Source organism: Carassius carassius, chromosome 5 (assembly GCF_963082965.1).
Source record: "Carassius carassius chromosome 5, fCarCar2.1, whole genome shotgun sequence".
In the NCBI taxonomy this organism is placed as follows: Eukaryota; Metazoa; Chordata; class Actinopteri; order Cypriniformes; family Cyprinidae; genus Carassius; species Carassius carassius.
Window position 1 is genome coordinate 38437733 of NC_081759.1, and position 19227 is coordinate 38456959.

Genomic DNA, 19227 nt, shown 5'->3' on the forward strand with positions numbered 1-19227 from the left:
TCTTGTGAGCTTTGGCTGAATCCATGAAGCAATGATGTAACGTATGGGACGTGTGGGAGGCCAATCAAAGTGCACGAGCGGGTTAAGAACAAAGGCAAAATTGTGAAAACCAAATAAACTCGAAGCTTAAGAGCCAAAGTCTGTCAAGTACACTCAACACAACAGGTGATGTTCTCTACGGTTTAATTGGATGCTTTGCATTTGAAGCATATCTGAAAAGAACAGGGTAAGTTCTCTCCTCCAACAAAACAAGCCACTCTGGGTCTCCATGACAAGAATTTGCATAACTTTACATGCTTATCTGATAAAAAACTGATATGTAAAAGAAGCAGTGTAGGATCCCAGAGCACAGCTTTGATCAGAAGCATAGAAGTTTTTGAGAATTATCATTATGGTTTTCAATTCATTGCAAGTGCACAAAAAGCTACCATTTACAACTTTAGCTTTACTGAAGAAAGACTTTAAAGTTTGCAACAACATGAGAATGAGTAAACTAGGACATTGCATTTTTGGACCAGCTATTAGTTTACTTATTCTTTGAAATAACTTTGACAAAGTTTTCTCCATCAGTTATGATTTTGACAGCATTTCATCATTTAATTTCAGGGCTTGTCATGATGAGTCAATCCCTATGACTGACACTTAAATAGGATGTGTTTCAAATCAAAGTATTCTAAACCCTATTCTTTACCAAATCTACTCGTAACAATGATTTAAATGAAGGGTCAAATAGAGGTCAAACTATTTTATTTCTTTTCTTTTATTTAAACCCAATCAGCATTTTTGTATTATCTCTGAAGGATCATGTGCCACCAAAGGAATAAATTACATTTTAAAATATATCACAATAAAAAAAGTAGTTTAAATTGTTATAATATTTCACAATATTATCGTTTTTGCTGTACCTTACCTTGGTGAGTTTAAAAGACTTCCTTCTAAAACAAAACATCCGAAAAGTAGTGTACTTCCATAAGTACACTGAACACATCTCAAAAGATCAAGACAAATGTAATTCCTCATGATATTCTTTCATATGTCCTCTAAAGGTACAAAGGTCTAAAGGAAGTTGGTCAGTGTTTAATAAATCAGCACTGATGCTATTTTTTGACTGTCTGGCTGCTGGCGACATATGAATGCAAATAGAGATGACTGATGACATCATTTATTTTTTTATTAACAGGACAAAAATAAGATGGAAATCTGTGTCATCATCAACATCTAAAAGCAAGGACATTTAAAGACGTCAGCATGGAGAGAAGATATTTTAGAGCTTAACTTACATTTAGAACGAACGCCGAGGATTTGCCTCATGAATAAATGTTAAACTGTAAGGTCTTGTAGAGAAAAAAGCTGAGTTTTCTCACTGCCGGAGAACATTTTGTACTTATACGGTCACAGAGGAAGAGAAACCCTACTTCGTCTAGTCTAACACAGACATCCGCAGTTTCTCTACAGAGACTTCTCCACCTTTTAGTGTTGATGCAATTGTACTTGTAATTCTCGTAATCTAATTCCAGATCTTCTAGACTGTCTGCTTAAGTCAGTCTTTTAGGAAGTCTTTGTCTTGTTCCTCTTGTGATTGATGGGCAGTTGAATTATTATGCGTAAACTGTACAAAAAGCTGATGACTCAAGCGGCGCTCCGACAGGGCCTGAGGTCGGACTGTATGTAAAAACAAAACCACTCGTCAAACCTGCAACAACTCGCTCGTGATGAGCACTACTGATGCGTTCAAACCGGTCAAAACGAAACCTTGCATCACGACAAGAAGTCAGGCGATGGTATGATGTTAGCCAACTGAAAAAAAACAGATCCTTGATAATATCAGGGGTTTATAACAGAAAAAGTGTAAACCTGCTGTGATATGACAAGCTGTCTGAAAGCATGGTGAGATAGTCAGTGCATAAAGCCTGAGGACTTGTTGTGTCTACATGTTCTTCAGTTTCTCTCATAACAGATTCAATTCGCCCGGAGCAAATGTACACCCTTCTGTTTAGCAGTAAACATGTACGTTAAATTAGCATGTTTAATAAATTCAACGTGTCACACGTGTAGGACATCTGTTGTCATGCATTTGTGTTTGCGCTGTTGTGGCACAGAGAAATTCATTGATTGATTTAATGTCTCAAATTATGTGTGTAAATTACTATTGCAAATAGATTTTTTTTTATGTATTAAAAAAAAAGAAAAAAAAAGAAATTAACAAAAAAACAAACAAAAAAAACTGAAAAATTGCACAAATTAGACTTTCACTTTTTCCAAATGCTTGTTTTTCCAGCAATGGTTTCGTATTGTTAAAATTGCAGTTGTATTTAAGTACAACTACTGTAGTTAAAAACTTTGTTAATTTTATATTCCAAACTGAAATCTTTAAATCATTATATTTTTTTATATTTGTTGAGCAAACGTGAACACAATAAAACCACACTGCTACATATACTCTCTTGTCTATGGATTTCAGGTTTTTATTGGGACAAAACAATGGTTTTCTATTTTTGTATGTTATCTTTTAATATTTCAGCTGTTTCATGAATTGGTGCTACATTTTCCTATAATAAGATTTTTAACTGGCAGACTGTGACAACTTACCCCATAAATGACAAAACATGCCTCACAATTGGTATGCAAATTTAATATATTTATATGTTAAGTATGCACCGACTGTTATAAAGAAAATATGACAGCCTTTCTGTTCCTTTCTTGTCTCAACAGTCCCATAAATAAGTAGCAAATAAAATAATTCAAATTGGCAACCTTTTATTTTGATGGTTCCCTTTAGACATTCTGTTGACTATAGGCCAGTACATGTCAACTACCTCTCATTCAAGTAATAAGACTGTCTGATTAATATCTTTTAACACTTGTTGACCCTCTTCTAACACAAACCTAACAGGGGACCACAAAATAAAGCACAACCAAAATATATTAACACTTAGCCAGCACTGATTTCCACCAAAACTCCTGAGATCTGTTAAACATCTGAGATACAGTTAATGAAGGACTGAGGTCCACTCAAATAACAATGAGCATTCTGCCTGTGCTGTGATAAACATTCAAGTATACTTGTTGACGTTTTGGCTGTTGATCTTAAAGCAGAAACTCACTAATGTGTGATATGAGGAGACCCCCTCATGTGCAAGTATGGACTGACCTGCATGTTTGTGGTGAGGATGACCTCTCTGACCCTGTGGACAGCTGCCCTGCTGCAGAAACAGAGCGGCCCCCTTGACCATGAAGAAGCTCTCGCTTAGACTGTTAAAGAGAGAGAAAGGGTAGAGGAGACCATGTGAGAAACATGGCCAACAAAGAAACAAAACATGTCTGTGTGACAATCCATAGATTCAATGTAATACAAAGAAAATCCTACAGACACCAAAAAGTTGTAGATTTGGAAATCGGCAATGATTTAATGAATAAATATAACAATGGTGCAAATATACGTACATATAAATACGCAGTCACACTTTATTTTAAGGTCCAATTCTCACTATTATTAACAAACCATTAACTTTGACTTTTGCTTTAATTAGCTTCTAATTTGCTGCTTATTAATAGTTAGTAATGTAGTTGTTAAGTTTAGGGTGTTGGGAAGGAATAGGGATGTAGAATATGGTCATGCACAATATATGCTTTAGAAGTACAAACAGCCAATATGTTAATAATATGTTGTGTGAATGATCTTTGACTGCACATCTTTAAACCTCTGGGGTTGAATTTTGCATGTTACACAACCCGTCTCACCCTCACTCACCTGTATGCTCACGACAGGTGCTTTAGGTCTGTGATTTCAGGAGTGGCACAAATTAGCCTCACATGCAGTTAAACACACTTCTAGAAATGTGAACCACCCGAGGCTCACTATTACTCTAATGCACTGTACCACAAGTAAACCTTAACGAAAACTGACAGCACTACGGCTGGTAAAGTGAGAAATGCTCTTAATATCTTCCAGAGATTACTGAGCTGTCAAGAAAACACTTTTGTTTATTATCAGACTGTCATAAGAGGGCAGGGATGCTTCAGGTTAATTAGACTGAACACGGTGGAGTGTCACATGACTTTAGTCGACGGTTTGATGAAACTTGGTTGTGTTTATGTATATATGGCCTCTCCCTGTCCTTGGATGTGGTCTGTATACATGAAGTATATTTAAAAACAACAACAAAACAAAGAGAGAAAGAGTGACAGAGAGTAAATATTGTGCAGAATATTTTGTACATATATGTTTTATGCGTACACTGCCATACGAGTAATGCCTGTAACCATAACAGCAGATAACGTCAGTAAATATCAAATATTGCACTTTATCCCTAATTTTTGTCATAACTGGCCGTGACTCTGACAAGTACAAAACAACCTACAGTCGTGGCCAAAAGTTTTGAGAATTACATAAATATTAGTTTTCAAAAAGTTTGCTGCTAAACTGCTTTTACATCTTTGTTTCAGTTGTTTCTGTGATGTACTGAAGTATAATTACAAGCACTTCATACATTTCAAAGGCTTTTATCGACCATTACATGACATTTATGCAAAGAGTCAGTATTTGCAGTGTTGGCCCTTCTTTTTCAGGACCTCTGCAATTCGACTGGGCATGCTCTCAATCAACTTCTGGGCCAAATCCTGACTGATAGCAACCCATTCTTTCATAATCACTTCTTGGAGTTTGTCAGAATTAGTGGGTTTTTGTTTGTCCAGCCGCCTCTTGAGGATTGACCACAAGTTCTCAATGGGATTAAGATCTGGGGAGTTTCCAGGCCATGGACCCAAAATTTCAACATTCTGGTCCCCGAGCCACTTAGTGATCACTTTTGCCTTATGGCACGGTGCTCCATCGTGCTGGAAAATGCATTGTTCTTCACCAAACTGTTGTTGGATTGTTGGAAGAAGTTGCTGTTGGAGGGTGTTTTGGTACCATTCTTTATTCATGGCTATGTTTTTGGGCAGAACTGTGAGTGAGCCCACTCCCTTGGATGAGAAACAACCCCACACATGAATGGTGTCAGGATGCTTTACTGTTGGCATGACACAGGACTGATGGTAGCGCTCACCTTTTCTTCTCCCGACAAGCCTTTTTCCAGATGCCCCAAACAATCGGAAAGGGGCTTCATCGGAGAATATAACTTTGCCCCAGTCCTCAGCAGTCCATTCACTATACTTTCTGCAGAAGATCAATCTGTCCCTGATGTTTTTTTTGGAGAGAAGTGGCTTCTTTGCTGCCCTTCTTGACACCAGGCCATCTTCCAAAAGTCTTGGCCTCACTGTGCGTGCAGATGCGCTCATACCTGCCTGCTGCCATTCCTGAGCAAGCTCTGCACTGGTGGCACTCCGATCCCGCAGCTCAATCCTCTTTAGGAGACGATCCTGGCGCTTGCTGGACTTTCTTGGACGCCCTGAAGCCTTCTTTACAAGAATTGAACCTCTTTCCTTGAAGTTCTTGAGTTAAATTGTTGATTTAGGTGCAATCTTAGTAGCCACAATATCCTTGCCTGTGAAGCCATTTTTATGCAACGCAATGATGGCTGCACGCGTTTCCTTGCAGGTCACCATGGTTAACAATGGAAGAACAACGATTTCAAGCATCACCCTCCTTTTAACATGTCAAGTCTGCCATTCTAACCCAATCAGCCTGACATATGATCTCCAGCCTTTTGCTCGTCAACATTCTCACCTGAGTTAACAAGACGATTACTGAAATGAGCTCAGCAGGTCCTTTAATGACAGCAATAAAATGCTGTGGAAAGGTTTTTTGGGGATTAAGTTAATTTTCATGGCAAAGAAGGACTATGCAATTCATCTGATCACTCTTCATAACATTCTGGAGTATATGCAAATTGCTATTATAAAAACTTAAGCAGCAACTTTTCCAATTTCCAATATTAATGTAATTCTCAAAACTTTTGGCCACGACTGTACAATGCTGCATGAATATATATATATATATATATATATATATATATATATATATATATATATATATATATATATATATATATATATATATATATATATATATATATATATATATATATATATATATATATTCATGCAGCACACACTCTCTAAATCACTCTCCTGAATATTTAAAGCAGTCACATCAAAATAATGAAGTTGTCACTCTCTTTTATAAGAGAACAGTTTATCAACAGAACTGTGATTAGGATCGATTTGCTTGCATGAATACAGCTGAATTATGCAATATGTTTGCTACTGCCCATTCATCTCGGGTCCTTTTTCTAGATAAGCAGAATTGACGCTAAACAGGCAACAGCAGCAAGACGATGCTTTTCTTCTGAGATTTGGTATGGCCAACTTGTTAGACAGGCAGGCAAAAAATTTGAGGGTCACATTGTTTTCTCGTCCTTCTGTGGCTGTGACCCTTTGCTGACTCATCCCTCTCATTTTTACTGACTGGACTTCCAGTGTCTCTGCATTCAGAGGAACAACCATCACATGATAAGCAACCGGCAACAAAACTGGCATTGTACCCCCGACCCTCCAGCCCACCGGTCTCTTTCTTTCTCTCCTACTTCCTCCTCCTCCCTTTCTTATTCCCCTCCATAACTTTCTCACCCTGGCTCCAAAGGCCTCGAGGGTGTCAGCGGATCACAGAGGCTTTTGTTTCAGTCCTCCTCTCTGTTGTGTTCTCTCTCTGTCCGCCCCTCTGAGCGATTTATGTGAAGGCTGGAAGCAGCTCAGCGCCGTTGGACTGATGGATTGAGTCATGACTGAGAGACAGACAGCTGTAAATGACGATACGCGAGCCCTGAGCAGAATACGCTCATCTCAAAGGGTGTAATTATGACGTGAGTAAGAGTTTTGAGAAGTAACCACTCTAAAATGCCTCTGTCCACGTTTCACTTGTATGTTTAGAGTCAGCCGCAGATGGATACGTGGTACCTGGTGTAAGATGAATAGCTGGAATCTAAACTGCACCACAAATATAAAGTTGGCAGCTTTCTTTCCTGACAAATATCACACAAATGAAGTCGAGTTATACTGGAAAAAAAAAAGTTTATATTTTGTATAGTTTTTCCAGTATAAATTGACTTCATTTATGTGATTTTTGTGAGGAAATAAATATAAATATATATATATATTTCATATTTGATCCCATGTGTGTTTGTTCTTTATGTTGGTCACATACAACAGATTTGCGCTGACCTGTGAAATCTTGTCTTGCCTCATCCGAACTTTTCTACTACAGTATTATATTTATATACAGTAATATATATAAATTCTTTATTTTATTTTTTTTTACAGAAAAAAAGACTATAAAAAAGTTAACTGTAAAAGTTACATTACAATGTTACCATTACATGTAATTTTACTGTAAAATAATGTAAAAATAATTCTAGATTTTAAAAGTAAAAACTACAACCATAGAAATAGAATTCCTTGCATTATACACAACATAATTTACATAACATCATTTGACTTTAATTGTTTAAATAAATTACTTAAATTATTAAATATATAGATTTACTTAATTTAGTTTCTTTTTTTCTCTACACATTATTTGCTTTTTATGTTAGTTAATGTTTGTAGTATTATTTTAGGCATATACTGTACATAATCAATATTTCTTAATTTTTCTTAATAGCTTAATTTCAGTCAGAGGAACAATCACTTGGTCCAAATTGTAGTAAAGTATTCAAAATGTTTAAAGCAGGAAGTGAAATCAATGTAGATGTGAAAGATAATGCTAATGAATCAATGAATCAGAATTCTGAATCGATTCAAACAGACAAGTTGAACTTTTGAACCCTAATACTGGTTTTGCTACTGGAATTTAAACTTAACTTTACATTTTTAAGTTTTAATGCTCACATACTTTGGAGTCACAACATAAAAAAATATTAATATACTTTGCCTACAAATGACATGCACAACTAACAATGGCTAGATACAAGTGCATTAAAACATGTTGATTTAATTTTATATCGACAGCGAATCATCAAACATATCTGTCCACCCAAGTAGAGGGACAACTTCTGATTAACTCTTACTTGCTTTCTCCCATACACACATATTTTCTCAACAACTCCACCACAAATGCATAAGCCAAAAATACTTTCCATATCACAGCAAAGCATTGTATCATATCATATAACAATCCTACATACTGTAAGTGTTAGTAAATTCATGTGAAGTTTATGACTCATTTGGCACTGCATCATCTCCGTCTGAAAGTATTTGTGAAATAACCATCTGCAGGAACAAAGTGGTACATTGACTCTTTTTAATGCACATAGTTTGCACCTCAAACACAACCCCGGGCAAATACAAATTGCAAAATCAGACAACCGCATGACTTTCATTCAGATATGCAAACAACATCACTACCTCTCATGTAACATGGCAATCACTCTTACATGAGAGCAACAAAACCCTGTTCGGATGAGGCAAGACAAGATTTCACAGGTCAGTGCAAATCTGATGTATGTGACCAACATAAAGAACAAACACACATGGGATCAAATATCAAATATGAAGTATGCATGAATGCTGCCAGCTGCTATAACTGGCTCACACATCACCTGAAGTCCAAGTTGATGCTGTACTACAGTCATCTTATTACTCAAGAAATTGTCCAGAAGTTACAGAGGGGTCCAAATGTTAAATCACTAGTGACAATACTCGTTGTTACAAAAGATGTCTAATTTTAAAAATTACTGAAATGGTGTATTATGGTTTCCACAAAAATATTTACCAGCACAATTGTTTTAAACAATCTCAAAATCAGCATTTTAGAATGATTTCTGAAGGATCATGGGACACTGAAAACTAGAGTAACAGCTGCTGAGAATTCAGATTTGCATCACAAAAATAAATTATATTCTAAAATATATTAAAAAAGAAAGCAGTTTTTTAATAGCAAAAAATACTTAAAATATTATTGCTTATTATGGAGAGACTTCTTTCAAAAACATTAAATATTCTACCGCACCCAAACAACAACAATTTGAGTGAAAAGTTAAACTGTAAATCATCATTTCAGACGATTAATTAACATTTTAAAATGTCTTCACATTCTTTCTTTTTTTCTTTGTGCTTTAATGACAGCAGAACTCAGACGCAGTTGGAGCTCTATAACAAGTTGGTGGAAAACCTGCTGATCATGTTCTCCAGCACAATTTGAGAATAATCCGTAGAGCATCTTGAGCTTCAAAAGAAAAAAGAACATTGATCTGACCAACTGTAAATACTTCACATATCACAAATTTGTTTAATTAGTAACCTAGAAATTTTGCATGATTCTAAATATTGCATATTAACTTCACACCTCCGAAAACACTGTTCATTTCCAGATTTAGAAATCTGAATCCCTGTTTTCAAGACTTCTGGATCTTACTGTGCAAGCCATGCTTCACAAGAATCAATCAAAGCAATGCAATCTGCATCAGCGGCGATTTCACCTAAGACTCCACTGATTCACTCACATGTGGTAGATCTGCCTCTGTGTGACGAATGCATTATCCACAAAGTACGGTAGCATCTTCAGCACAACTTCCTGACAGGAGTCCACGACCAGATGCATTCTGCTGCTGGCTGCAGGGAAATCTCCCTCGCCTCGGTCCGCAGCAGCACGCTTCGCTCAGATCTCCAGCTGTTTAGGAGCACGCAGAGGGGAGGAGGAGCACGTCTGCAGCCCCTTCCTCGGTCTGACGCTCTCTGAGAGCTGAGAGTGTGTGAGCCAGTTTCTACTGACGCACACACACCCTCCCTCTCTCTCTCTCTGTGTGTGTCGGTAAATAGTTAGAGGAGGAAAAACCTGTTCCCTTCTACTGTCTTTGTAGGAAGGGATGAGGCACTCTGTGTGCGTATGAGATCTCTGCACTGAAATTAGACCACTCCAAACAACTCTGACACTGCAAGAAGCCCAGCAGGTCACAGAGATCCTGGTGTGTCTCTTGGAGAAATAAAACAGCTTGACTCCAACAATTCTGACAGCAATGAGAAAGAAAAATGGAGAGAAAAAGCATAAAAGATCCTACTTGTTCCTAAAGACAGCCAGTCAGACTAAAAGAAAAAAAAGAGACTGCTAACAGCTGGAAGAAATGTGTTGCTGACCTTCTTAGCTGGGACTCAATGCTTGCCGCACCTTAAAATGATCTGTCCCAGAATCCTCTGATGGGCTAAGCATGGGCAACAGTGCCTGCTGCTGTCAAACGAAGCAGGGAAGCCTCTTTAAAATCTCATTTAGAGCAGAGACGGGGGATGAGCTCGCCCCTTGAGTGTCCCAAGTAGATTGCAGTAAGTGAAAGACTGGCTGACTGTCTGTACTCCACTATCTGCAGCTTGACTGAGAAACACACACACACACACACACACACACACACACACAAATGACGAAGCAGTACTCCGATAAAGAGGGTTGACTCTTTCTGTCAAAAAGCTGATCAGGACAAAGAGTAAACTGAGACACCAAGGAACAGAAACAGCCGAGGGGAAGCTAAAAAAAAAGGGTGAGGGGGAGATGTTTAAGAAGGAAAGAAGGATGAAGAGAGAGGAAGATGAAGAGAGCCATCTGAAATAACTAAAGAAGCCGAGTGAATGGGAATACTGAAGGGAATTTGGAATTTTTTGCTTTCTGGATCGGTGAGATCTGTAAAAAAAAGCAAAAAAAACCAAAACAAAAAAAAAAACCGGCAAACAAACAAAACGCAGCCAGGCTACACCCTCTGAAGGAATGTTCTGGGTTCAATACAAGCGGTGTGCTGTCAATTACCACCAAGAATAACCCTGACTTGTCCCTCAGTTTATCAAAATAAGTTTCAAGGGTTTTATTTGTTTGTTTAATGAACAAAAGGAAAAGGTTGTGTTGCTTTGAGCCTGGGATATTCTTTGGTTAGGTCACAAGATGTTTGTTTTAAATTCAGAACAATTCCTCATAGATATGAGCATAAAATCTTAATCTGGAACGATTTACCATCAACAAAAATTGTGTGGAATTTGCCAATGACCTACTTTGATAACAATCAAACATCATTTTTTGAATTTCCCAGAAGTCTATCCTAAAAAAGCCCTAATAGACTACAACAGTTGGCTATGTGGTACTACTACACTGTCTTGGGAAGATATGACAGGTGTGAGCGTTTAAATAGATTCATGATGTATATCCCAGAGCGATTAGCCTTACTTGTTCACGCTTTGACACAGTAAGTCATGAAGCACAAGATGAGTCTTATGGAGCGTCCCATGTGACTCAGCATAACCATGACAATGCTATCAGACAGACTCCAGAACACCTGACAGGTGTCCCGATTAAGGACGCCTGCATGTGGAGCTTTAAACAGATCAGGCTTGTGTGTGTGTGTGTGTTCACTGGATTATTTCAGTGTGCTGAGACTGCACTGGTACACAGAAGTGCCACAATCGCTTTTCTGCACACACGGGCACAAAAAGATTAAAAGCTTCTGTTCTGGGAGCAGATGTTACATAACATTTCCATTATATATTTGCCGAGCAACGAAGGAAAAACGAGGGACAAAAAAGATGGAGGAGGGCAAACGGCGCACCAATCCTTTCTCAAGTGTCAAGAGAGAATGATGAATTGCATATGACATCAGTGTTCACCAATCTGTTGGCCAAATGCCGGTCTTATTAAGTAATCATATGAACTGCCACATACACTGACCTGAGTCAGAATGATGAAAACAGCTCTATTGTCTCAATTGCACAATGCACATTCATGCAATTTGTGCACTTGCGGTAGAACGTAAGATTTTAAGAAAACAGTAATGTTATTTCAAAAGAATAGTTCACCAAAACTTGAGAAATTGCTGACAGTTGACCCTCAGGTCATCCAAGATGTAAAAGTTTGTTTCTTCAGTTACTGCAGAGGATCTACTGGATGTAAACAAGTGATGTAATGTTCAAATTTCCCCATATCTGTTCAGATGAAGAAACAAATGCATCAACATCTTAGATGGCCTGAGGGTGAGTGCATTTTCATTCCTGGGTGAACTATTCTTTTAACAGGCAGCAAAATAAATAAAAAGGTCATGCTATTAAATTTAATTGCCATATACAATAATAGGCTAATTGCTTGCTCATGCAGATAGGTCACTTTCTATCCTGGCTGACAGTTCATATTTGTAATTGGTTGCAGGCTTTTCTTCTAATAATTTAATATGTTAAGCAGTGGATATTTTATTCAGCTTTATTTGATTTCTGTACACACACACACACACACACACACACACACACACACACACACACACACACACACACACACACACATATATGATCATTTTAAGTTTAATATGTAAATGGAAATACCATGTATTGGTATGAAGCACATCCTGCAGAAAAAAGGTAGTTTGCTGTTCTTAGGTAACTTAATATTTTGACCAGCTAAAAAGAGTCCAAAACTGCTCTGAAACCAGCCAAAAGCCTTACCAGACTGGAAGTCCAGTTAAGACCAGCAAACCAACTTAGGCTGGTTTAAGATTAGGTTTTGATCAAAATTCATGATTTCAAAATTAGAGCACCAAGATCAACTGTAAATCATGTTTTTTGTTTTCAGAACAATACTGCAACATTTTAACTTGTAGATTCCCTAACAGATCAGAGACATCCACACACCCAATACACTACAGCTGCACCCAAACATAAACACAGATTGCTGTGCTTGGCTGCTCCTGCCTTGGTGTCAGTCTGTTTGGTGAAATCACCAGCTGGCTCAATGCTGTGCCGCCTGGTTGATTTCACAGGAAAAGTCTTTGGCCGGTTCAGTGGGCATTCCTGTGTACATCTCACAAAGGGTAAGATTAGGGTTACAGCTTTTAGAGGGGTTCTGTCTCTGATAAGGGTCACATAGCCAAATCATCCAGATACCACAAAATACTTTCTTATCCAACTACGCCCGTTTCAAAATGCTTGAAGGCATAGGTCACAGTAGAGCAGCACAACTTGGGAAAAAGTAATCAAATGGCAATTTTTCTGATTTAAAAAAAAAACGGTTTCATGTGTTTGCTTGTAACTTGCAAGAATATGCAATCTGGCAACACATTTTGTGACTATTTATCAATATGCCTATAAAATGTACAGATGTATTGTGCATCGCTAACAGTAATTATTTTCTCATGTATCAACTGGGCTATTTATGTTCAACAAGTATGTGTCACCATGTGACCATAAAACTGCAGTAAATACAAACAAAATCTATTCTCATTTGCATGGACATGCTATATATCTGCATCACAAATATTCAAAGCCTGGCATTTATCAGCCCTTTCCACAGAGTTCACACTAAACCACAAGCTGCACGTAACAGCATTGCAGATTCTGCCACAACACAGTATTTCAGGAAAATACAAGAAAAGTCAGTCTTAGGCAAGAGAAAAGGAATTTGTCAGGTTCAAACTACCATTGGGTTTTACTTTAGGAATCAAAGAGCTCAGGCAGAAGGACAGGTCTTTACATCTGTGCATAAACGAATCACATCAAATACTGGGAATCTGTCATGTTCTAATAATTGCACAATGTTGAATGGAACAAGGCTGGAATGCGTAGTCCATGACCTATTTAACATTTAACAACTAGTAGTTTGTATCTTCAGAACAGCTAGCTCAGACTCTAGACTGACCTACTCCAAAACCACTGGTGTTTCAGTTCCTTCTGAAGTTTTATTGTCTAAAATGGCTGTTTGTGTGGAAGAAGTGCTGATGCTGCTGTTCTTACATTGTTTTATTTAGCTCTATGCATCTGTTGCACTAGTGACTTTATCTGAACCTTGTTTTTCCTCATTAAAAGAGGATTTGTTTCACATGAGCCTCTAGGACATCCTGTTCCCAGCACACACGACTTTCCTGTGCTCTGGATAGTCCCATGAACATATAGATTTTTAGAATAAAGGTTGAACATTAGTAAAATTGGAATTTCTAGAGGATACAGTGGCCTCAATAAGTATTCAGACTAATTCAGTAGTTCAATAATGAAAATTTGCTGACAATATATTGACCCTTGTGCATCCAAGATGTAGGTTAGTTTGTTTCTTCTTCAGAACAGATTTGGAGAAATGTAGCATTACATCACTCGCTCACCAATTGAATGGGTGAATGGGTGGCGTCAGTCCAAACAGTTGATCAAAACAACACAATAATCCACAGTTAATCCACATGACTCCAGTCCATCAATTAACGATTTGTGAGGTGAAAAGCTGCGTGTTTCATAAGAAACAATTCCATAATTAAGGTGTTTTAAGTTTAAATTGTTTAGGTGTTTGTCAGTTAATGGTTGAATTTTCAAAGCATTTATTTATTTGAATTATTTATTGGAACTCTCTGCAGTTCCTTCATAAACCTCTAGGGCTTTGCAAACACCAGTTGGGAAAACCTGTATGATAAGACTAAAAGTCCTGGGCTATGATTAATCGCGCTTAATCGTATCCAAAATAAAAGTTTTTGTTTACAAAATATACGTGTGTGTACTGTGTATATTTATTATGCGTATATAAAGACACAAATACAGTATATATTTAAAAAATGTTTACATGTACGTATACATTTATATTCATATAATTTATTGTATATATAAATATATTTTATATAACCATAACATTTTTATTAAATATATGCATACATGCATACACATAAGAAATATACACGTAAACACAAAAACTGTTATTTTGGATGTGATTAATTGCGATTAATCATTGCCCAGCACTAATAAATACATTAAAACAAGTGCTGAAACAAATGATGCTAGAGCTATTTTGAGAACAAACTTTACTTTCTTAGTCACTTTTGCAATGACTTAACCAAGCGATCTCAAATTGATTTTGCAATTACTTTCATATTTATTATTATAATTATTTATTTCACATATAAGTGTAGCTTAAGTGCCCACTTCTTTTTGGGTTCACTGTATATACTCTCTAATTGGTCTTTGAAAGAAACTCTGTTTGGTTAAGAAGTGCTGAGGGACTAAAGTCTTATCTATGAGTCACAGGAAGATACAGAAATCAGACACAGCCTCCATTGTGTTTGCAATCGTTAACCCTGGAATCTCAAGTCTTTTTCTCATATCCTGTTTTTACAGAAACACTCTAAACCAATCACAGGGCAAACGGAGCGAGAAAGACACAGAGATGGACAGAAAGTACTAAAAAGCACTTAAAATGCGCTGAGGGAACAACTGCTCTTTCGCTTATCAGATGACCTTATGTAGGTCACACATGGCACATGTGCTTACATCCAGCAGAAAAGAGACAGACGACGTTCATGCATCTAACTGGCACAGTAGCTCCTCCACTCCCTTTTCTAAGATTGATCGAAATAAAAAACGACCAGTTTTCTTTTAGTCTTTAACAAAGTACTCATTATTCCTGTGCGCACACGTTCTGGGGATTAGTCCGTTTGAATGTGTTTCTTACAAGCCGTTTATTCACAGATACTTTTACTAAAAGCACGAAACAAACAAGTCATTATATTACCTCTACTGTCAATTAAACAGAAAATGTAAATGTAGGACAAAAATTGTTATTGATTCAACTTGTGTTGAGTTTACAGTCAACACGAGAGTTATTTCCTGAGCAATGTGACCTTTGAGGATGTCATGTGACCTGTAGAATGACAAATCTTCCTCTGTACACATCCTCTTCCTTTAGCTCCTCCATCTGTACTATACATATGAATTCCAACTGTCTTCACGAGTTGAATATTGACCTTGTTTGACTGATACCTAGATGGCAACACTGAAATACAGAGCTCAAGAGTTTCACAAAGAAATGCACATCAGTGAACGACTTTTCTCTTAAATACTTTTCTTCCACCCTTAGTGGTGACCTAGATTCAAAGTTTGAAAGGACTGGGACATTAGTCCAATCCCAGCAGACACAGGTCCTAGATTAATACGTCCTCTAAAAGATATGTTCAATGACAAAAAACACTGAATCTAAAAACAGTCTGGACAAACGCCTTCCCTCCTGCAAAAGGCCTTTTAAAGACCAAGGCTGTGCCTGTAAAATCATATATACTGCATTGATTCTTGCATCAGCAGATTTTTACAATTGTATTTCTCCACTACCAGTGTCACACAAAAAAAATAAAATACTGAAAAACAAAGATTTTCCAAAATATTCTAAATGTCTGTCATCAGTCCAAAAAAAAAAAAAAACCTGATAGTTCCACCCCTCTAAAATATTTTAACATAAAAAATGACACTAAATTGTCATGCATGCAGTTTCATTCATGATTTCATTCAAGTGCATGACAAAGTATTTTTTAGTATCAACATGAATGTGAGTGAAATAGTTGCAAATGCGACAAAAAATAAAGAATTAAAAGTCTGACAAAAAAATAAATCACAAACCATTCTCAAACTTGCTTGTGACATTGAATAAAACTGATTCTGTAATTTGGCAACTAAATACCGAAACCCAGGCTCATTGGTAAATGTCCCTGTGGCAACATTTCGGCAGAATGATACTGCATTGTTGTTTGCAAGTTTCACGCCACTTTCAAAAGTGAAATGTCCAGGGAGTGGTGCTAAAAGGAAACGTACCACCTAGACTGAAATGAGATCCAAACACATTTGCTCAAGCAATCACACCTGTTTAGCTTGCTCACAAGTCTTTGAGCTCTTTGTCACAGGAAAACAAGTTTACAACATCCGAAAAGCCATACATGAATGTCTATGCAAAGCAAATGGAAAAATACGCAAGTGTGAGAAAATAAGTATTTGTCATTCAAGAATCTTCCCTTAAATATATGTTGCACAAGAAGAAATAAAAGTTGTTCAAATGATACTAGTGGTGATTTCAGATGGAAACTTCAGTGAATTGTATGTATAGGTGCATTTTTGAAGTGTTGCAAAAAATGTAGGTAAACCCACATTTTTCCAATGAGCCTAGATTGTAAAACAGTCAGTTTAGCTCCTAAATTTTTCATTTTAGAAACCATTCCAGTCTGGAGCCCTGCAGAAGGTAACAGCTAACTCTACTAAACACTTATTTAACCCATCTGTCCACTACAGTCACTGAATAGCAAGGAACCAGATCTCTCTAATAAGACAAATATTCATTAGGAAGGATATAGTGTCTGATAAGGGAAAGCCAGCGAGATGTTTGTCTCAAATTAAATCCACTTGATCTCACTTCAGTCGATGAAGACTGAAACTGTAATAAAAACCCACTCTGGTGTTAGAGCTGCTGTGAAAGCAGTGATCAGACGCCTGGGCTCAGATATCTTTGATTATATGTGTTAGAACAGTGAAGCAGAACCATCTCGCAAACTACAGGGTGCGATGAAGACTCTTCCCATCATGGAACTGACAGACTCTTCATCATCTGCTTCTGACAGACACACACACACACACACACACACACACACACACAGAAAAACTTGCATTTGAAAGTCAGTCGTTACCTCTGATTTAGCCGGCGCTCATCATCACTTCCAAAGTCCTGGAAAAACACAAAGAAAGTGTGAGGGAAACAGAAGTCAGTAATCGAAAACAACAGATCACTAAGACATGTCTACACTGTTCTGTTTGAATTTTATTGCTTTGAGCCTTGAGATAAAGAAGAGAGCAGGATGTAGGATTTTCTGATGTAATAAATCTAATCATGTCTTCATGCATCTCTTACCTAAACCAAATTATAAGTTATAAATTCAGCATATGCTGTGAAAATGTCAGAGAGGCAAGAATCCCTCAGGCCTCGGAACTTTTCCAAATTCCACAACCTCACCCGACTCAAACCCAGCGCAACGCACAACAATCCGGTCTAAACATGGTTCATTCCCCCCACACGATCTCGCTCTCTTTCTTTGCTAAATGTGTAGCACAATACAAGACCTCTGTGTCCCAAATAACAAAAAAAGCTTTGATATATCACTGTTCACAGCAGCGTAATATGACAAAGAAGAAATGTTCTCTCAAAGCTGAAACGTGAAGAATGGGGCCTCTCCTTAAGATAAGGTTTCATCATAACAAAGAGTGTTTTTAAAATAGCTCTTCACTGTATGTGAACGTGAAGGCCCTGATTATTAGGTTACTGATAGTGGTATGAGCACTGAATGAAGGCCGGGGAGTGTGCCATGGTGAGATGTGACAGATGCCTGAAGGTGAAGAAACCGTGTCGGGGAACTAGAGATTCTGTCACGTACCACAATCTCTCCCTTCATGCAGAAGCTAGGCTTATAAAACTTTATAAGCAGGGCTGAATGAGAAGTGGAAACAATGAGGTTTGTGAACAGAAACAGACATTTTGGAAGGAAGCTTCTCCATCATTTATAACACATTAAGAGAATGATGTGAAAGGTGAAAAATAAGAAGACAGAAGTCACTATGTTGCTGAGCATTCGAGTGGAACCGTATGTTTAATTCCAGTGTTTCCCCTGCCATTATATTAGAGGGGAATTAAACTGTATTAAGTTTCACAGAGTAGAATTATTGCAATAGAGTGAAATGTGTCTTACAGACAATAATTTCTGACGTGAAGGGGGGGTTCTCCTGACAGTAAATATGTGTATGTACATCGTGTGAGTCCTATTTTCCATCAGGTGGAAATTATTTGTCTTATCACTTAAATCGGAACAAAATTTAAGTTGTTATTCTCTGTTAACCTTCATGCCCAGTGAGATTAAAGGGATCGATAGATATAGATAATTCACCCCAAAATGAAAATTACTTAACACTCACTTCGTTCCAAAATCTTCATCTTTAGAACACAAATTAAAGTATTTTGGATGAAATCCGAGAGCTTTCTGACCCTGCATTGACAGCTACGCAACTTCGCTTTGCATGCATGTGATGAGCTGGTGTTCGAACTTAAAACCTGAATGCACTGTGGCTTGTTTTCAAGCAGAGGAAGACACAAACATGTGTCATGGTACTATTGTAAATGCCCATCGAAGACTGACACTAGGGCTGTAGCTATCGAATATTTTAGTAATCGAGTATTCTACCAAAAATTCCGTCGATTAATCGAGTAATCAGATAAACTGTAAATTCCGTTTTTATAACTGGATTCCGCGATTCCCTCTGCGTTTTCTGCATCGCGGAAATCACAGGGCCCTAGTTGTGGTATGCCAGCTCTAACTTGCAATGGACACACACCACGAAGTTCTCTTTACGTTTGCCCGCGCCCTCAAATCAAAACACTGCTGACTCCTTGCAGTATGCGATTTCGGATGCAGCGCTTGTGTCTCCTTCCGCTTTGTGGGAGACGTAAACGTGTTGTGTCACGTTAAAAAAATCATCGCGAAAGAACCTGACATG

General features: G+C 37.6%; 1 protein-coding gene across 2 annotated transcripts in view; it reads right to left on the reverse strand.

Moving 5' to 3' along the window:
* Nucleotides 1-19227, reverse strand: part of LOC132141568 (protein phosphatase Slingshot homolog 1-like) — a 33168-nt gene that overhangs the window by 8891 nt on the left and 5050 nt on the right. The window contains exons 2-3 of one of the 2 annotated variants that reach the window (XM_059551203.1): nucleotides 17373-17410; nucleotides 3152-3252 (exon numbers count right to left, since the gene is read on the reverse strand). In XM_059551203.1, coding sequence (XP_059407186.1) covers nucleotides 3152-3252; nucleotides 17373-17410 — 139 coding nt within the window. Of the gene's footprint in view, nucleotides 1-3151; nucleotides 3253-9440; nucleotides 9678-17372; nucleotides 17411-19227 lie in introns of those variants that run through there. The other variant, XM_059551204.1, reaches the window with a different exon arrangement.